The sequence below is a fragment of the Ctenopharyngodon idella genome, chromosome 7, assembly GCF_019924925.1.
Source record: "Ctenopharyngodon idella isolate HZGC_01 chromosome 7, HZGC01, whole genome shotgun sequence".
Classification (NCBI taxonomy): domain Eukaryota; kingdom Metazoa; phylum Chordata; class Actinopteri; order Cypriniformes; family Xenocyprididae; genus Ctenopharyngodon; species Ctenopharyngodon idella.
The window spans coordinates 8,192,012-8,211,053 of record NC_067226.1 but is presented as its reverse complement, the minus strand read 5'-3'; the positions used below and the strand labels follow the sequence as shown (position 1 = coordinate 8,211,053).

Below are 19,042 nucleotides of genomic sequence, written 5' to 3'. Positions count from 1 at the left end.
CCAAAATGAGTTCTAAATAAAAAGTTTGGAAGGAGAATGTTCACCTAATCCTGCCAATCACATTGCAAGAGTAAATGGCTGCTTACCTCAAAGTGCAGTCACACTACATTTTTCAATCAATTGACTTCCATTGCATGCAAATGCAGGAGGCAGGAAACGGAAACTCACGCAAATTTCTGTATGTTCCAAAGCTCAACTTTGGTAAACTCTGACATGTAAATTTCATATCACATGTAGACTTGTAACCAACAGAAGATATGTCACGGCGTGACTACTACTTAGCTAAATTGCAAGACAGCAAACTTGAAATCAGCAGGATTGCAGCAGTGCAGTGAAGTGGAGTAGATTGCACTTTTTTACATTTTGGATGTATTATATGATGAATTTTATATGATGAATGTTTTTAAAAAGTCACCGAAGTGTGTGTCATCATATTAGGACTGTTGCAATGTCCTTGCAAAAATTGTTCAAAGTCTAGTGTAATTTCTGCTTCACAGTGACAATTCTTCAGGCATCACTTCACCACCCCATCACCAACTTTGTGTCAATTTTATAACTTTCATGTATGAAGTCCAAAGCTTTTTAATTCAAATATAGTTTCCTTTATCTCAATAAATGATTATATAAACATGAGAAAATGTGAAATAGTGGTTAAAGAAGGCTTTAAAGGGCCACAATATACCTAAATCAGAATTGAAGAATGGACTGGTGTAACATAAATTCGAACAAAAACAGGCTAAAAAAATAAAGTTTGTTTCGGGTAGGGATGCACCGATCATGATTTTTCATGACTGATTATGATTGCCAATTTTTTAGAAGCAAATGGGCCAATTCCGATATTTTTTTCTTTGTATTTGTTGTTTGTTTGCTCTATTACAGTCCAAACTGGCCTTAAAATATCTGTAGCCATTTGAAATTAGACAACCACTGCATTTTAATCATGAGCCAAACAATACACATGTAGCATGAGCAGTTGTTTTTTATTTAAATTAGATTGTAGAATTTCAAGATTTAAAGCAAAATCAGGAATGGTTTGACTTTAGCTTTGTGAAATTACATACCTGCACAAAACAAATACAGCAGACGGGCAGAATGAAAATGCAAATTCACTCTCTGTCAGTAGGTGGCACTTATGAAACAGTAGAGATATAGCGTTTTCATTGGTTATCGCTGTAAACAAAGCAGCATCAGCTTGCTGTGCCTGGTACAGTATTTTCTCTGCTGGAGCATCTGTGTACTCCTCTTTGCGTTCGTCTTCAGCGTGTCCCATTTCTGGCTTGTGTTAAGGTCCTGTTTACAAACTTATTAATGGCTAATTAATGGTCTGTGTGCTGTGTTCAAAAGTAGCGCTGTTTTGATTTGCTGCTTTTAAGGTTTGTTTTTATACAAAACAGAAATGACAGCGCTTATCAGTTATCAAATTGTTGTCACGGTTTACTGCTAAACTTGGCCTAAAATTTAGTTCACCTTCTGTTGACATTTTGAAACTGCATGATTTGAATATTTTGTGTGGCGGGGAACATATAATATATTTTAATAGACAAGCTGCAGGCTGTTTGAAATTCATCCCGTATTTTGGCCCGCGGGCCGGACTTTGGACATCAATGCCTTAAACGTTGAAAGGATGCTACGACAAAGATTGCTTTCCTCTTCGGACATGGCAAACTTATTTTTTTTCACAAATATATGACTTGACCTGAAGAAGGAAAGACGCAGGTAATCGTACATGCTCAGTCAGTCTCTCTCTCACTCACTGTCTGTTTAAAGGGACAGTTTACCCAAAAATAAAATTTTGTCATCATTTACTCACCCTCATGTTGTTCCAAACCTGTATGAGATTGTTTTGTTGAACGTAAAAGAAGATATTTTAAAGAATTCTGGTAACCAGACAGTTAACGATAGCCATTGACTTCTATAATGGTTTTTTTTTTTTTTTTGACGGTATCCATTGACTTCTATAGTATTTTTTTTTTCCTACTATGGAAGTCAATGGCTACCGTCAACTGTCTGATCACCAACATTCTTTAAAATATCTTTTGTGTTCAACAGAAGACAGGAACACATACAGGTTTGGAACAACAAGAGGGTGAGTAAATGATGACAAAATTTTTATTTTTGGGTGAAATATCCCTTTAAGGTTGGCCAACACTAAAAGATTTTTTTTTTTAAATCTTATCAGATTTTCAAAATGTGAGAGACCACAAACATTTTGTTCCTATAGTGTATAGAGTGCCACTATGTGACCAGGACAATACACTTGACCACACACTAACAGATTTCATTCACAAACAACCAGAGTCCTGACTGTGAACACGGGAAATCTCGCAAAATCTGTGGTTAAAATTTGACTTTAGAGCAAACAAACATGGCGTGCGACAGGCAAAATGAAATGGCAATAATAGTGTTTGGACTGCTTTTTACAGAACATTTGCGGAAAAAAGAAGAAGGTTCGAATTAAGTTGTGTTATGCTTCCATCGTCTGTCAGCTCGCTTTCTGCTTTTGTCCACTGTTTCCCCCACACAACATTTCATGTTGAATATTTATGATTTTAGATTGGTGCGGGCCCAACATTCTTCCGAGCAGATTCAATCACACTTACCACATCTCAATCCACAGGAAAATCTGATAAGATAACCTGTAGCGTGTGGGTGCCTATAGATCCAGCGTTTCAGTGGTACACAGCCACTATTATAAAAGCCCAGCGGGTGGCCTGCATGATGTCTGGGAACAGCTGAGGGCTTGGCTGGAGGATCACACATGGCTCAGGCACTATGGGAGTGGCAGGGGTTGGGGCGGGGGGGTTGGCATGAAGGCAAGAGGTGAAACTCAGATTTGTGGCATCCAAACACATGGTAACCTAATAAAGAATACTGTCAGGAAAATACAGAGCAGCATATTTTTGTAAGTTAGCAGATCTCAATGCAAAGACAGAGAATCAGCAAATTCAACAGTTGTACAATACATTTGGCAGAACAGTGAAAAAGAGATTTAAGGGAATGACACAATACAAGTGATGAATGACAGAATGTGTTTTGGATCTCAGGCTGAAACAGAATGAGCATACTGTGATCTATTGTCTGTCTGCAAAGTGCAAAGATGCCATGTAAGGAGCTGCAGATGAAACATTACAGCTCTCAACATCTTAATGTGAGGAAATGGCCTGCAGCCAGAAGCTCTATACACTCTGCCTTGCTCTTTATGGAGTGTAATGTGAGAGAACACAACTAGAGCTCAGAAGTCCATCAGAGAAAGAGCAGTGGACAGCTCCAGGTGGGGAAGCTTTTTGCTCTGAATAGGATAAGGCATTGTGCTTGTTTTAATAGTCTCTTTAAAAGTCATCACTTCATCTCATGGCTACAATATAGTATGCGATTTAAAGAATGAGCACTCATAAATAATATATAGTAAGTCAATCATTTATTTCCATAAGTCATTGTTGTGATATTTACTAATACATTATATTCTAGAAACAGTGTCAGGATGTGATATACTGTAGGTAAACACAAACTCAGTGACTAAAAATATCTAAACTCATCATTGTCTTTGTTGTATAAACATTTGAGACTCTTTTCCTTCACTTATCTTTACTTGAGCAGTTCTCATCAGCCATTGTGTAATTTCGTGGTGGTGTGTGGTCAGGTCAGCCTTTCCCTGAAAATGCCTGCTGCTGAGTGTGAGGGGAATGGAGCTGCCCGGGTGACTCAATTATTCCATATTGGCAAGGGAGGGATGCATCCATAGCAACAAAATTAGATGAGTGGCTTCTGCTGTACTTAAACACTACAGTTTGAATAAGACTGTATTCACAATTTAAACAAAAATTAATTTAGTGCCATTAGTGCATCTTCTTGCTGTCTTTGCCCGTTCACAAAATTGCCAACCAATCATAGGGCTCAGCAATAATGTTTTGTTGCAAAAATGAGTACACACTCCAGAAAGTTACTAAATAAAATGAAATATTTTTTTTTGGTGTAAGTTTAAAGGGATAATTCACCCAAAGATGAAAATTATCCCATGATTTACTCACCCTCAAGCCATCCTTGGTGTATATGACATTCTTCTTTCAGACGAATACAATCGGAGTTATATTAAATAATGTCCAGGATAATCCATGCTTTATAATGGGAGTGGATGGTGCCCCAAATTCTAAAGACAGAAAAAATGCAGCCATCCATTATCAAAGAAGTTTACACGGCCCCAGGGGGTTAATAAAGGTCTTCTGAAGCAAAGCAAAGTTTGTGTAAGAAAAATATCCATATTTAAAACTTTATAACCTGTAATCTCTATCTTCTGCTAACCGTCATACGCGCGTTCACGAGAGTGGCGTCCCAGCTTATGATGTAAGACGCAGGCGCAGTGTGAGCTCCGGTGAGAATATGCTAGTCTCGCGAGAACCAAGTTGTGTACAGCAAAGGAAATCCACGTGAATTGTTTGAGCTATACTCTACATTTTATTAGAGTTAAAATGCTGATTTCTTGTGAATATCCAGGTTGCTTCAACAAAGCTAAAGCTAGGCGCTATATAAATAAAACTTATTATTATTATTATTATTGTGATTACGTGCGACGACATCAAAAGGAGATGCACCGTTTCACAAATTCCCTGTAAAGGATCTGGAGCGATTGAAGCTATGGCTGCTCGCTATTCACTGGAATGTAAATACACCCGTGGAAAAATTATATAAACGCGTGCTGTGCAGTCAACATTTTCGCTCTGAGAAATACAAGGCAGAGAAGAGTGGAAGTACAAGACGAGTTCTGAAATCGTCAGCTGTGCCTATGCCTGCGCTGTTGTTTCAGCCAAACGAGGTATATTGTCAACAAATACTGTAATATGATTGCTATATAAAGTTTTTAACTAATCGCTTATGTAATTGTTTTTCTTTTCTTTTATGTAAAAAGTTTTTCTTTAATTATTATTTTTTTTAATCTCTACATACAATTTAACATTTAAAACTAACACAACTCGGTATTCCACCAACCTGACTGTAAAACAAATGCATAGAGTGAATACAGCTAGCCCACACCTATAACAACATATTTACACAAACAAAAAAATACTTACACCACAGACTGTGTACCACCAGGTCCTTCAGGCCTTGGTCGAAGCCTCCAGGTTATACGAGGTAACGAGAATACTACTTCGAATACACTTTGGCTCAACAAAGGCAGAAAGCCTTCATATTGTTTTAGACAGCAGTGCTTAGTCCTCTCACTGGCAGCATCAAAACCTTCTAAAGGTGGCATTCCAATCTCCCATTTGTGGCAACAAACACTCTTAACCTCTGTTGGTATAGCTTTGCATGTCCCGCACGAGCACCACCACGGCAGCACGTTGCGGCTGCGACACAGCTACCAGTGCTGATCTGCGGCCACTCTAGTCAGTGCTTGTGTTTACACCTGCCGCGGCACGTTTCAGAAGCGGCTCGCCGCACCGCTTCGCTAAAGATAGGCGGCAAGTCTATTTTTGACAGACAGTGTAAATAAGGGATCATGAGCTCTCCGTCACCTCAGTTCTGTTGTTTGTGCCGCTGCTCCAGCAGCCTCCTCCATCTCCCGGAGTTCCTTATCCGTATTCTGGTTTAAACAAATATGGCTGGGCAAAAAACTCAGTCTCCTCTTGGCTTATATCAAAATCGTCCGACATTTTTCTTTACAAAACCTAGTTTTGTACTTTTAATTCGTGACTGGTATTTTGTTTTGCTCTCTCCTCTGCACTTCCGCGTTCGTCACCGGAGCTCACACTGCGCCTGCGTCATAAGCTGGGACGCCACTCTCTCGTGAACGCGCGTATGACGGTTAGCGGAAGCTAGAGATTACAGGTTATAAAGTTTTAAATATGGATATTTTTCTCATACAAACGCATTGCTTCGCTTCAGAAGACCTTTATTAACCCCCTGGAGCTGTGTGGACTTCTTTTATAATGGATGGGTGTATTTGGACTTCAAATTTTGGGGCACCATCCACTCCCATTATAAAGCATGGATTACCCTGGACATTATTTAATATAACTCCAAATGTATTCGTCTGAGAGAAGAATGTCATATACACCTAGGATGGCTTGAGGGTGAGTAAATCATGGGGTAAATTTCATTTTTGGGTGAACTATCCCTTTAAGGCAATTCTTGATCAACAGGTAAGTATGTTGAACCAAACCATTTAAAGAGAAGTAATTTCTTGACAGTTAAAAGTGTTCTATATAGCCAGCTGAATCATTCTCAGACTTAATGCTGACAACAACTGAACCACTTTAGAGAGAACTGTCAGGAGACTTACTTCTTAGCACAAAAGAGGACAGTGGTTCAAGAGGATTACCAAATCATTGTTTTGAGTGTGAAAATATAGCAAAAGTAACACAGAAATTAAAAAACAATGGACTTGTTATAAGGCCCCTGAAATAATCAGGCCTTCATTTTAAACTTTCATTTAGTGATAAGTTTTTTTTTTTTTTTTTTTTGCTAGACAAAGAGCAAGAGAAATACCAAGTGAGTCTCTCAGAGGCAGCAAAAGCTATGAAAAGAGTGACTGTTTATCACACAGAGTGAGATGCAGCCTTTGGAAGTGACATGCATGGTTGTTGTCCACACTGGACCTACCTACTGTAGCCAAAGCACAATGAAGTCAATTAGCCTTTTCCAAGGCCCATATTTACAAAATATAGACTTCTGGGAATCCACACTCTGGTCTCATGAGACCAATCAAAATTTTTGGATCTTACAGCATCCAAAATATTATGGCAATGCTAGATAAGGAGTGCATTGAAAAGTGCCTGGTTCCCACAGTGAAGCTCAGTGGTAGTACAGCTTTTATATAGGGATGTATGAGTGCAGAAGGTGTGAGGGAGTTGTACTTTATCAATGCTGTCATGACACACCACTGTATGATGTAATACAAAAACTTGAAACAGAAAATGCTACCCTCTCCCCATTCCCTGCGTTGTTGGGCATTTTGTCAACATGACAAGAAAAACCTTCTGTGGACATGTATTTCACCCAATCTTAACACTCTTGAGCACCTGTGGGGGATTCTGAAGAGACGAGTTGAGCAACACTCCCCATTAAAGATCAGGGCTTTTAAGGAGCTCATCATTCAGGAGTTAAACAGGACAGATGTGTTTCTTAAGGAACAAATCAGCATATTAGAATACATTACATTGTAAAATATATTAAAACAATGAAGTCAACGTCGTTTTCAATTGTAATAATATTTTACAATGTTACTGTTTTTATTGTAAATGCCTACTGTAAATGGACCTTGGTTCACTTATTCAACAGTTCATGAGTCGGTGAATGTTCCTCATTTGACAAGTGTGTAGATGCAAGATCAGTTTGAAAGCACCATTGGTGAGTAATAGCAGTATTTTCATAAGCGCCATATACGCCTCCTCTCTTTTTTCAAAACTTTATAATCATATTGAAAGTTTCATAGCAGTCATCACTGACACTATATCACTAACCACAAACCAATGTATAGGGTAACCCCACACAAAGGTTTGTTATGTATGTAACACAGTCTCATGTATATGACATTTTGTTTATTGGGTCATTTTTTCCAGAAAGGATGTTTTTGTGATTCATTCACCAGAGAAATCCCCACTTTCTTTTAGTAAAGAAAACATAATGAATGAATGTCTTATTAGTTCCTCCTTTAGTAGCCAACTCCACCCAGTCAGCCACAAGCTGATTGTGGCTAAAATGATAATGTATTTTTCGACCAATAACAGACACATGGCAAACTATAAACTCAATGGCAATCTAATAAAAACATCCTATGGAGATCCCCAGTGGGAGCTATGAGTCTGAAAGAAAAACTCAAGTACTCCTGCATGGATTACAAAGATAAAACTTGTTTACCAGCATGATACTGAGAAAAAAAAAAAAAAAAGTAAGCTTAACATTATTTGTTGAATGTTCTCATTTTAAAAGTCTCCACCTTCTGGCTTACCGGCCACAATGTGTAAGCATACCAGTGTCAATAGGTCTCATGAGACACTTAGCTAAATTGTTTTTAGTCAATACTTAAAATTCATTTATATTTAGTTAGCACAAATGGCTTCCTGTTCATATGATTACAATCACTTAGCAAATCCATCAGCACTCACCATTAGCTTTGCAGCTCATAGTCTTGAGTTATTTGTACCACAGAACTGCTTTATGCTATTCTCCACTGAAAGCCTGTTCAAGTGTACAGATTAATTTTATTGGAAGTGCTTTGTGATGAGTTGATGAGAAAAATAAAAAATAATCATCAGACCTTATTGAGATACATCTTACGTAATCATGCTACTAATTTTTGTTTTAGCTCGTTTAATGTATGTGTTAATAATGTAACTTGTTTTTGGTTCCTGTATTGTACAGTGTACAAAATGTTATTAGCTTGAAAATCACTATATCACATTTGACTTAATGGAAAAAAACATAAAATACATTAATGTTAGTTTTTTTTTTTTTTTAAGCAGTCAGTATGTTGTATAGCCTTCTTTGGAATGCAAAACTAATGCAATTTGCTCCGGTATGCTTTTGCTCAACAGACTGCTGCAGACATGCATTTGTATATTTATCTCCAGTTCTTTTCTGGCTTACAGGCCAAAAAAAATGTATTTCAAATGAGTATTAATTGTTTTAAAGCTTTGCTTTTCCACAAGAATGGCTTATTTTGCTGTATTCTAAAGGTCAAACTGTGTTTCTTAGCTCAGCAAACTTTACACTTCCTTCTGAGGAAGTGACCTTGAAGCATTGTGACATGGCCTTTTGTGTTTTTCAGTGTTTTCTGCATTGGATTTCTCTAGTTTCTTCAAATTTGAATAACACCTTAAGAATCCAGTTTGGGCTGTTACTTCCTGACTTGCTAAAACAAAGTTTATTTTTTTCGTTGGTGGAAAAAAAAAAAAAAGAGTACTAACCAAGATTTTTCCAACCCTCTCTTTGCTCTACCACTGTAGAACCTACTTTCATAGTTTCTAGATAACATACTATCAAATATAGACAGTGTCTTAAAATAAGTTTTGGGAACCGAGATGAAGGGTGAGGGTGTGAATCTTGAAATCAGTCAGAGATGTGAGACTGGGGACACAAAAGTCCAGATGATATCACATGTTTGAGACTGAGTGAATGGTGATGATTGAGACTGAGGAAAAGGAGCTGGCAGCATCATCAGACAAAAAACCAAAGGCAAGATTAATGAGGAAAACAGGACAAGGAAGTAATTATCCTTAGAGAATCAACAAAGTGTACTTCTAGAATAACACCAGCCACAGCCTACACCTTAAAAAGAGCTGACATGCAATTGTTTCCTCAAGGATCTATTTCCACTTGATCTGGCACAAAAACATTTATCAGTTACTTGATGTTTTTAAGTTGATTCATTATTATTAAATAATATTTCTTTTTTTTCCTGACACAAAAATAGCTTTTGTGAAATGTAGGCTAGTTGATAAATAGCACAAATCATGATTGATGTTAAAGCATCAAAAATGGAGGCTGGTGTTTGTACGCTAAAAAAAAAGTTGATTTTATTCAAGTCAAAAATGTTATTTAACATCACTTAATCAATCAGAATTTATTGGGTTACACCAACAAAACTAAATTTAAGGGTTGGGTCAGGTAGAAAAAGCTCTCTATACGTAACAGTTGCCGGTTACCACTCTATTATGCAGACAAAAGAAAGCAAGTCAAATGTGCATGTTTGGACTTTCAAAAGCAGAGATGTCGCTGTGTGTTCAAAGGACATAAGTTACAGAAAATAGTCTCTAGAGAAAAAAAAACAAGAGGAAAAATCTGCTCACACATCCCAGCACCCCTCCTCCACTACAGCTCCGCCTGCTGTCTGAGAACATGCCACTCTACCTCTCTCCCGCTCTCTCTCCCTGCAGCTTTTCCACTCACCATTACTTCCATTGTGGTTCAACTCTGAACTCTGGCATCATCTGTTTGTGCTTAAAGTTTGCAGCGTGTGCACTGACTTTCCCATTCCTTTTTCTCCCTTAAGGTGCAGTCACGTTAGCAAAATTTGTGGGCAGAAAATGTCAATTGTATCTTGTCAATAGTGTGCTGATGTATGAAGCACAGCTCATACAAAAGTCACTTTCAAATCAAGCAGCTTTCTGACGTTCACTGTGGCAATTCCAAGTGACCAACTTGAATTCGTTGCAAAATCTGCATTGGGAAATGTTGCGCTCTCACACTAAATTCCTGATTGCGTAAATTTCTGCGAAGTTTTGCTAACAAAAAAGGTCAATTATGTCTTGTCAATAGTGTAGCGATGTATGAAGCACAGCTCACACAGAAGTCACTTTCAAGCAGCTGGTCAATGCGGCAAATCCGTGTGAACAACTTGAACCCATTGCAAAATCTGTGTTGAAAAATTTTCCACTCTCATGTGAAATTCTGTAGATTCCTATCCACCTTATTCCTGACGAGCCTACTGTGTTTTGAATTATGGGTGGCACTTCCGGTTTGGGGAACTTCCATTGAAAAAGACTGAAAAGAATCATTTCAAATCATTTGGTTGCCGTACAAATAAAGCTTATCTGTCAGTTTGACTGAATGAGCTGTCATTATTCCTTCATGTTTTATTTTCAGATATCACGAGAATAACGTAACGCTTGGTATTTTAACGTGACATGTTATAACAAGAATATCTATGGCAAGTCGCTGTCGTTTTTTCCTCTGGATTATTTTCTCTTTTTTCCCTTTTGCATTTATTGCTGTGGAAAGAATCACACTTTTGGGGTTATTCATGGTCTGTTGAAAGTACCTTGTTGATGCTTTTACACTTTTAAATGTCCTTTTAACGTTCGATGGTTGAAGGGCGAGTAGAATAAATGTCATCTCATTGTACCCAGTTTTAAAAAAACGTATTATTGCGTTCATAGAGCACTTAACAGAGATTACACCCATAATTCGCGCAAAGCATCATGTGGTGTTGGAATAAGGTGTATTGAAATCACTGAATTTCGCCCATGAAAATTCGTCAAACAAGGGTAAACCTGTCCACACCTTTACCCCTGTGTACTCCTTCACCTCTTTTTCTTTCTTGACATCTTTGTCTTATTCTTCTCATAATTCTTTTGTCCACACAATCCTCCTTTTCCTGTTCTCCTCCATCATATTTTCCTGTTTTTTTTCTCTCTATCTCTTTTTTTTTTTGCTCATTTCCTCATGTGACATGCCCAGCTCTTTCTCCCTCTCTTTATTTCTCTCGTCATCTGCTCTTTGAGTTAACGGAAATAGCAGCTGCATTTGGCAACTTTCTGTGAAATCGCACATGAATTCAGATGCTCTTTCAGACATTCACGTACACAGACAGAGACGCAGACAGCGGAGTCAGTTCATGTTCAGATCTAGGGAGTTGGGGGTTTTTTCAGTGTATTGTGTCATAAGACACTCACTCATTCTCTACAGGAAGCACCTGGCTATAGAAATATCCTTACATTCTTCTCCATATTCACATCAGTTATTTTTGGACTATACAAGAAGTTCATCTCAAAGTAATAACGCTCTGCACGGCTAGTCAGTAGTAGTCATACAGTAGTTATAGACTTGGTAATTGGAGATGGACATCCAAAGACATCAGAATCAAAACAGAAAGAGGGTTGTTTAAAAAGAAAGTAAAAGTGTGACAGAGGGGGAGTTGGAGTGTATTATGCAGCTGTTCAGTATGCTAGTCACATCGTAGAGCTCCATTCAGAGCTGTCACACTGAGAAATGGTCTGGTGGCGGTTCCTTGAACCCCTTACCCACTGCAATTAAGTAAATGGAACCAGGACTCAGACAGTCCCCTCCCGCATCAGCCCACATTGCATTGATTTTTTTAAAATTCTATTGCAAGGGAATGGGCACAGTTGCTAAATGACAGCGAGACATTTAGACATTTTAAAAACTGGATCTAATTATGCTGTGGAAATTCAGTTTGTGTTACCAGCAGCATCAGAGCTAGAAGTGCCTTGGCATGTCTGTATGCAGGCCGGAGGATGAGAGAGAGAATTTGAATAACTGATAGGAAAACAAATAAGGTGGGGTTTGCATTACACTTGCAGAGAAAGAAATTTAAATCATTTTAAACAGTTGCATCTTTAAAAGCTTCATGAAGTTTGTGTAAAATATACAGTAAGTACAATATCATGAGCATTCAGACATGAACAATGCAATGTTAAAGGGTTAGTTCACTCAAAAATGAAAATAATGTCATTTATTACTCACCCTCTTGTCGTTCTACGCCCGTAAGACCTTCGTTCATCTCCGGAACGCAAATTAAGATATTTTATATTAATATTATAAAGTGACGAGAATACTTTTGTGTGGCGAAAAAAAACAAAATAACGACTTTATTCAACAATATCTAGTGATGGGTGATCTCAAAACACTGCTTCAAAGCTTCACGAATCTTTTATTTCGAATCAGTGGTTCGGAGCGTGTATCAAACTGCCAAAGTCACGTGAACCATTGAAATTTCGAGACACTTGTGGCGTAACGAAGCCTCGTTTACTGAAATCACATGACTTCGGCAGTTTGATACACGCTCCGAACCAATGATTCAAAACAAAAGATTCGTAAAGCTTTGAAGCAGTGTTTTGAAATCGCCCATCACTAGATATTGTTGAATAAAGTCGTTATTTTGTTTTTTTTGGCGCACAAATAGTATTCTCGTCGCTTTATAATATTAAGGTTGAACCACTGTAGTCACATGAACTGTTTTAAATATGTCTTTAGTAGCTTTCTGGGCAATGTAAGTGTTAATTGTCTTGCTGGCGATGCAGGCCTCACTGAGCCATCGGATTTTATCAAAAATATCTTAATTTTTGTGTTCCGAAGATGAACGACATGAGGGTGAGTAATTAATGACATTATTTTCATTTTTTGGGTGAACTAACCCCTTAATTATGTACTTTTAAAATTGTAGATGGTTTAGATTAGGGAATCTAAAACAAATCAACAGGTTCTTACAGAGAAAGAATGTATGTGCCGTATGTCCCTGCATGAAGTGACTGACAAGATATAATCCGTCAGTGAATTGATTAAACCTGACACATTTTCACATTTTCAGATTTTGACTGCAGATTGCAAGGACATTTTTCTGTGGATTAACTTTTTTGCTTAATCTGACTGTTAAAATTACTTTGTCATTGTAACCCTGATGTATGTAGGTTGATCCAGTAATATTAAATAATTTTTCAGTTCATTAAGATGTAAAGCACTTTTTTTTTCCAGACACAAAAATAGTTTTTGTTGACATACAGGCTTGTTTATAAATTATACAATTTATTATTGATGTATAAGCATTAAACGTGACAAGAACATTCACCAAATTGAATTACTGTTGTTTTGTTTATGTATGTGTTTATTTATTGCTGGAGTGAAGAAATAATGATGTTAATAACAACAAAAATAATAATCAACAAAACATTTAAATATCAATGGTAAATGAACAAAAAAAACAACAGAATCTAACTTCTAACTTCAAGAGTGAAGAGGTATGACAACAGAGGAAGCTACATTGCAAGATAATTCATGCTCACACATATTGTGCGTGCTGAGTCACAACAGCTTCAGTTTGCATGTGTGGCTGATTGTTTCTTAAGAGAGAGAGAGTTTTCTGTTCTATTTCTCTCTGTGTCTCTCTATTCGATGCCATTTGAACATCCATGCAAAAACACTGCTACTGCGCCCTAAGGCCTACTGGGGTTGCTATGGTTACAGCAGTTATCACTAAGCCTGTGTTACTAACTGATGTAAACACTGGAAAAAGAGTTCTTTCTTTCTGAGAAAGCTGTAGAATCTTAAACTCCACAGTTTTCTTTTTATTCTTTTTTTCCTTCTAGCAGTGCACGTCATGTTACATAAGAACCCTGATTTGCTGTTAACTCAAGGCGCATTTTTTCATTTTTTTTTTTTTTATGTGAATGAGGGAATGGAAACAAAAAGTTAATTTGGGCCTCTTTGTATGACTTCCAAATGTTCTGCAGTTTTCCTTCTGCTTAAAGTAAACTTACCACCCTATCAAAAAGTGAACACACAGTGACTCCTGCTGGTCACGTTGAAGTACTGCACCCTCAATATATAAACTGTTTTGATTGGATGACTTGTCAAATCTAGCTTGGTTGTTCAGTTTAATTAAGCATCAAAACAACTGAGCTTCATGGCTCCCTCTTTGATCCCAGTTCTGTTTAAGGATCTTGGATATTCCTTTCTTCTTGTAGGTGTCTACATCTTGATTGCTGTTGGTGCTGTGATGATGTTTGTTGGATTCCTCGGTTGCTATGGAGCCATACAGGAATCCCAGTGTCTTCTCGGAACAGTGAGTAACAAATCCTGTGAACAATCAGCAAATTCCTCAAATCACATGATGCTTAACAATAACCGGAAGTATATATTTGAGGAATGACTGTAAAACCCCTTAGTAGAAAAAAAATGAAGGCAATACTGAAGTTTGCTTTGCTTTTTAGCTGATTTCATCAAACTATTTTAAGTATTCACTGAACTTGTTATGGTGCTGTGACTTTGTTATTATTTTAACAATTGCTGACCATTTTACACTACTGTTAGTAAGTGTGAGGTCTTGCACTGTACGGAGAACAGACTCCTGCCCATATACAGTACACATCCTTTTTTTTTTTCGTTTCTCTCCTACAGTTCTTTGCCTGCCTGGTCATTCTGTTTGCCTGTGAGGTTGCTGCTGGAATCTGGGGATTCATGCACAAAGACAAGGTTGGTTTCATCATGTATACACCATGTCAAGTTGACACATACACATCTGTTTATAGATATTTGTAATTATATCTTCTTTTTTTCCTTTCAGATCTCCAAAGAGATGATCACTTTCTATGACTCTGTGTATGACAAAGCCTCAAATGCAGGCTTAAATGATGAGCAAAAGCAGACTGCCAGTGGAGTCTTGAAGGTCTTTCACGAGACTGTAAGTAGTCCTCATGTACTGAGGGGCACAATAATAATCAAGCTAACACAAACTCCACTCAAACCAAATGATGTTGTAAAGACACATCTCTAATCAGTGTCATCTCTGGCTTTCAGCTTCAGTGCTGTGGCAAAGGAGGCGTATTTGGATTTGCTGACAAGCTGTTCTCAGACGTGTGTCCTGGAGATTTGAAAATTAATGCTGAAGTAAGTCTCCCATCAGTAAACCCTCAGGATGGAGAATTCTCATCCAAATCGTCCCTCATAGCATGACAAAAATCTTTTTCTCTGTTTTTCAGAACTGTCACAGCAAGATCAAAGACCTTTTCACAGAGAAGATCTACCTGATTGGCATCGCTGCCCTGGTTGTTGCTGTAATCATGGTGAGGGATTCTGAGTGTGTGTCAAGTTACATTCTACTATCATTCAATGTTGCTTGCATCAAATGTTACCCTTATTCTGCACTTTTTTCTTTCTAGATCTTCGAGATGATCTTCAGCATGGTGCTCTGCTGCGGTATCAGGAACAGCCCTGTTTACTAAAACACGAGCAAGATATGTCCTTTAAAACATCAGCCAAAAAAAAAAATCATTTTGTTTTTATATCTACCATCTCCTATTTTGTTTTGTATCTTCCATCGTTTTATAATATAGTCACTCTGTCCAGTTCCTGAAGTCTCAGAAGAATTTTTGTGCATTTTTGTTCATATGTGGCAGTGGAACCATCAACAACTAGTCTGCTATTGTTTACGCTGTAGTTGGCGATGACTAGTTGCGATCTGTAGCTATAGCAGTAGACTTGTAAACACACACACACACAGTACATTATCACATGAAGGATGGATACATTTATTTGCTTGTAGTTTTTTTTGTGTTAACTGTTAAGTACTGCTATTGCTATAGGTTACTATCATCCTTTTCGTATGTACATGTATAAACTGTATATATTTGCAGCCCTGTATGGCTGAATAAGCATGAATCTCGTATTGAACTATCCTGTCCATCTTCCTCTCTTGAGACTGCTGCTTGTATGTACACGTTTCTTCTTGAGAAACCACTAAATAAACAGTGTTAGCTAGGTGAGAGAGAAAGTCAGAATACAGTGGTTATTGGAAGTGAGAATGCAAAGATTTAACAATGTTTAAAAGCCCGGATATACTTCATTTTTCGCGATCTGCACCGTTTAGCGCACAGTTGAGCGATCAAGTACACTCTATTTACAGCGCGCGTGCACTGCCTACCTATTGGACCTCAAATCGCTCGCGCGGACACAAAAATCCGGTTACACGCGGACAAGGGAAGTATACTTTACAGTGTTGACGAGCACTACGTTTGCTTCTTACACTGTATGCCATTCAGTAGAGCTCATTCGGTGCAAAACTTAAAGATATATTCCGGGTCCAGTAGAAATTATTGTCAGTTGACAGCAATTTTGCAAATTAACTGTCCCTCATTTTCTTCGAAAGCAGCAACAATCTGGGTTACATTGAAGTACTTACAATGGGGGTGAATGGGGCTGATTCGTAAAAATTTAAATACTCACTGTTTCAATATTATAGGCACAAGACGAGAATATGCATGCGGACATGATTTTAGTGTGAAAACCTTTTTTTTCTGTGCAAAGATATATACAATTTTACAACTTAGTTGCCATTAGAAATTAAATCTAAAACCTTAAAATGACCGTTAAAATTATTAGAACTACTTTAAACTTTTTAACAGAAACATTAGTGATTTTATGAAAGTACACAAGCTTCACATTTCTGCAGAAATGTGCCTGTTCACTTCCATTTTGAGTGTCTCGTAACAGGATTAGTTTCTGTGGCAACAACAGGCCACAAATGCTGTCAGCTGAGCTTAATTTGTGAATTGTATTGAACTTGGAATATTCCTTTAATGACAGAAAGAGTACTGATCTATGATCATTTTCTCTTGCAACATAGAGCTCCTAATGGCTACTACAATCTACTATCTTTTTATGCTCTATCAGACTAATATTATGTAATGTATTTTCCTGCATGCCCGTCATACAAGGAGTTGGACATGTTAAGAAATACTGCCACCATCACTTAAGTTCTGCCTCTCTTTACACTTTACAGTGATCACAGCCATGGAGAGGATTCATACATACCTACTAGCCTTATAAATTAAACACCCTATCCCTTAGTCACTTAGATAGAAAATCCAGATTGATTCCTAATGGAATTGTCTATGCTGTCATAGCTGTAATGAGTAATATCACTCAACTGAAAAAGTTTGTGTGAATGAAAATGTGTGATATTTGTTGACAGTGAATTCAGATGGACAGGCTTGAATGGTTATAGAAGCTATTTACTCTTCACTGCCACCTTTATCACAGATGTAGTTGCTGTAATACCTTGCCACTTTCACTAGGTGGCGCAAAGACTATTCACTTTGACAACTGGTGATTACACCCTTTCTATGCCTGTGTACATGTCTATCATGCACTAATTCTTCTAGACCGCACTAATATGAAGCGCCCCCATCATTGAGGTATAAATACATCAGATTTGTGATTTAGGCTAGTACATGCATTATGCAACCCTGTCTTGTTAACACATATTGCCTATGCTGATATGCTTAAAAAGTGTCTTGTACAGCTATATAGTATACTAATTACGATGTAAAGACAATGTATGCCTTTAATTGTGGTATCTTTTTCCTGGTACTTGTCAAAAAAAAAAAAAAAAAAAAAAAAGAAGAAGCTCAGCAATGATTTTAGTTGAAGCATGTAAGAATTTTAGGGGGTCCTGATAGGTCGAGCATGATCTTCTAACTATTCAATATTATGAAGGCAAAACAGTTGTTTATGAAAATAACTTATAGTTAAAACACATTATGGTATTTGAAAACTATCAAATATAACCTTTGTGTTGTAAGGATCTCATACTTGTTTGATACCCAAATTGACAGCTGTCACTCAAATCTCTTTACCCTAATGCACCAATTATAGATTTTGGTCTGGTTTTGTTGCCCAAATATTCAGGAATTAAATGTATTTTACAAATAACATGTCTTCATGTTGTTCTTGTGTCTTCATTTTTGCCTTGTCAGTTGTAAATAAGAGATCTAAAAGTTGTTGTCATCAGATACCATTGATTGTCATGCTCTTTTCTAAGCATGGAAATTACATTTGGGTCATTCTGTGTCAACTCACTGACTGAAAATGTTGATTTTCAATTTTTTTTTTTTTTTAAATGGTAAAAGAAATGGATAAATGAAGAAGAAAGCCAAAATATTAAATGTCATGGATGAATGTTTACTAATACACAATTTTATAGAGGGGGGTCAAAATGACAATTTTCATTTGATTTGGAGCCAGATTACAGGAGGGTAAAAATGACTTTAGAACAGAGATCGGTAGGTCTATTAATAAAATCTGTTGACTTTAGTAATCTTTGTTGCATTACATGCTAACGGTGACAGTTCAAAAATGGGAAGAAGCACTTCTTGCGTTTTTTGCCCAAAGTTTGCATGCCTGTATCTCAGGAAGTATTAAAGATCTCTTAATATCCTTTTAGATTCTGGTTCTTAATGAACTTTTCTTTTGGTATTTTAAGGCCCAATATGGTTCATTTCCAGAGATAAAGGGTTCTCAATGTGGCTAAATGAGTGAACTGGTAAATTGTACAAATTATTAGTCGTCAAAACCTAAATGTGGGTCACTTTTCATACAACTAATACTTTTTACTTTCAAAGAGGAACAGCTTATGAACAAAAAAATGTTGAAATGGATCAACACAATTGCATAGAACACACCTCTGAATGCCATAGGCCTAAATATTGTTTTTCCAAAGTTTTAAGGATATCTTAATATCCTTCTCATTCTTAATAATTTTATTTTTCTTTGTAATCCTCATTTTTAAGGCCCTGTATGGTTCAATCCCATAGATATGGGGAAACCAATTCAACTCCATGTCCAAATTGATGGATTTTGCCCATTTTCAATGGTTGAAAACCTTCAAACAGCTGATAGTTATTGTGATTAAAGCAGAATGTCTGATGAACAAATAATGTTCAAACCAGAAACGTATCTTGTTTTCCTTCTATCAAAACAACATATAACATACCTGTCAAAAAAGTTATTTTCCCAAAGTTTGCATGTCTGT

At 37.1% G+C, this 19,042-nt stretch overlaps 1 protein-coding gene across 1 annotated transcript in view; it reads left to right on the top strand.

Moving 5' to 3' along the window:
* The window catches only part of cd81a (CD81 molecule a), a 31,490-nt gene extending 13,547 nt beyond the window's left edge, over window positions 1–17,943 (top strand). Inside the window, exons 3-8 of the mRNA XM_051898735.1 lie at window positions 14,199–14,296; window positions 14,632–14,706; window positions 14,798–14,914; window positions 15,031–15,120; window positions 15,213–15,296; window positions 15,393–17,943. Of these exons, the coding sequence (XP_051754695.1) occupies window positions 14,199–14,296; window positions 14,632–14,706; window positions 14,798–14,914; window positions 15,031–15,120; window positions 15,213–15,296; window positions 15,393–15,455 (527 nt within the window). The 3' untranslated portion in view covers window positions 15,456–17,943. The remainder of the gene's footprint in view (window positions 1–14,198; window positions 14,297–14,631; window positions 14,707–14,797; window positions 14,915–15,030; window positions 15,121–15,212; window positions 15,297–15,392) is intronic.
* Window positions 17,944–19,042: the final 1,099 nt, after the last annotated feature.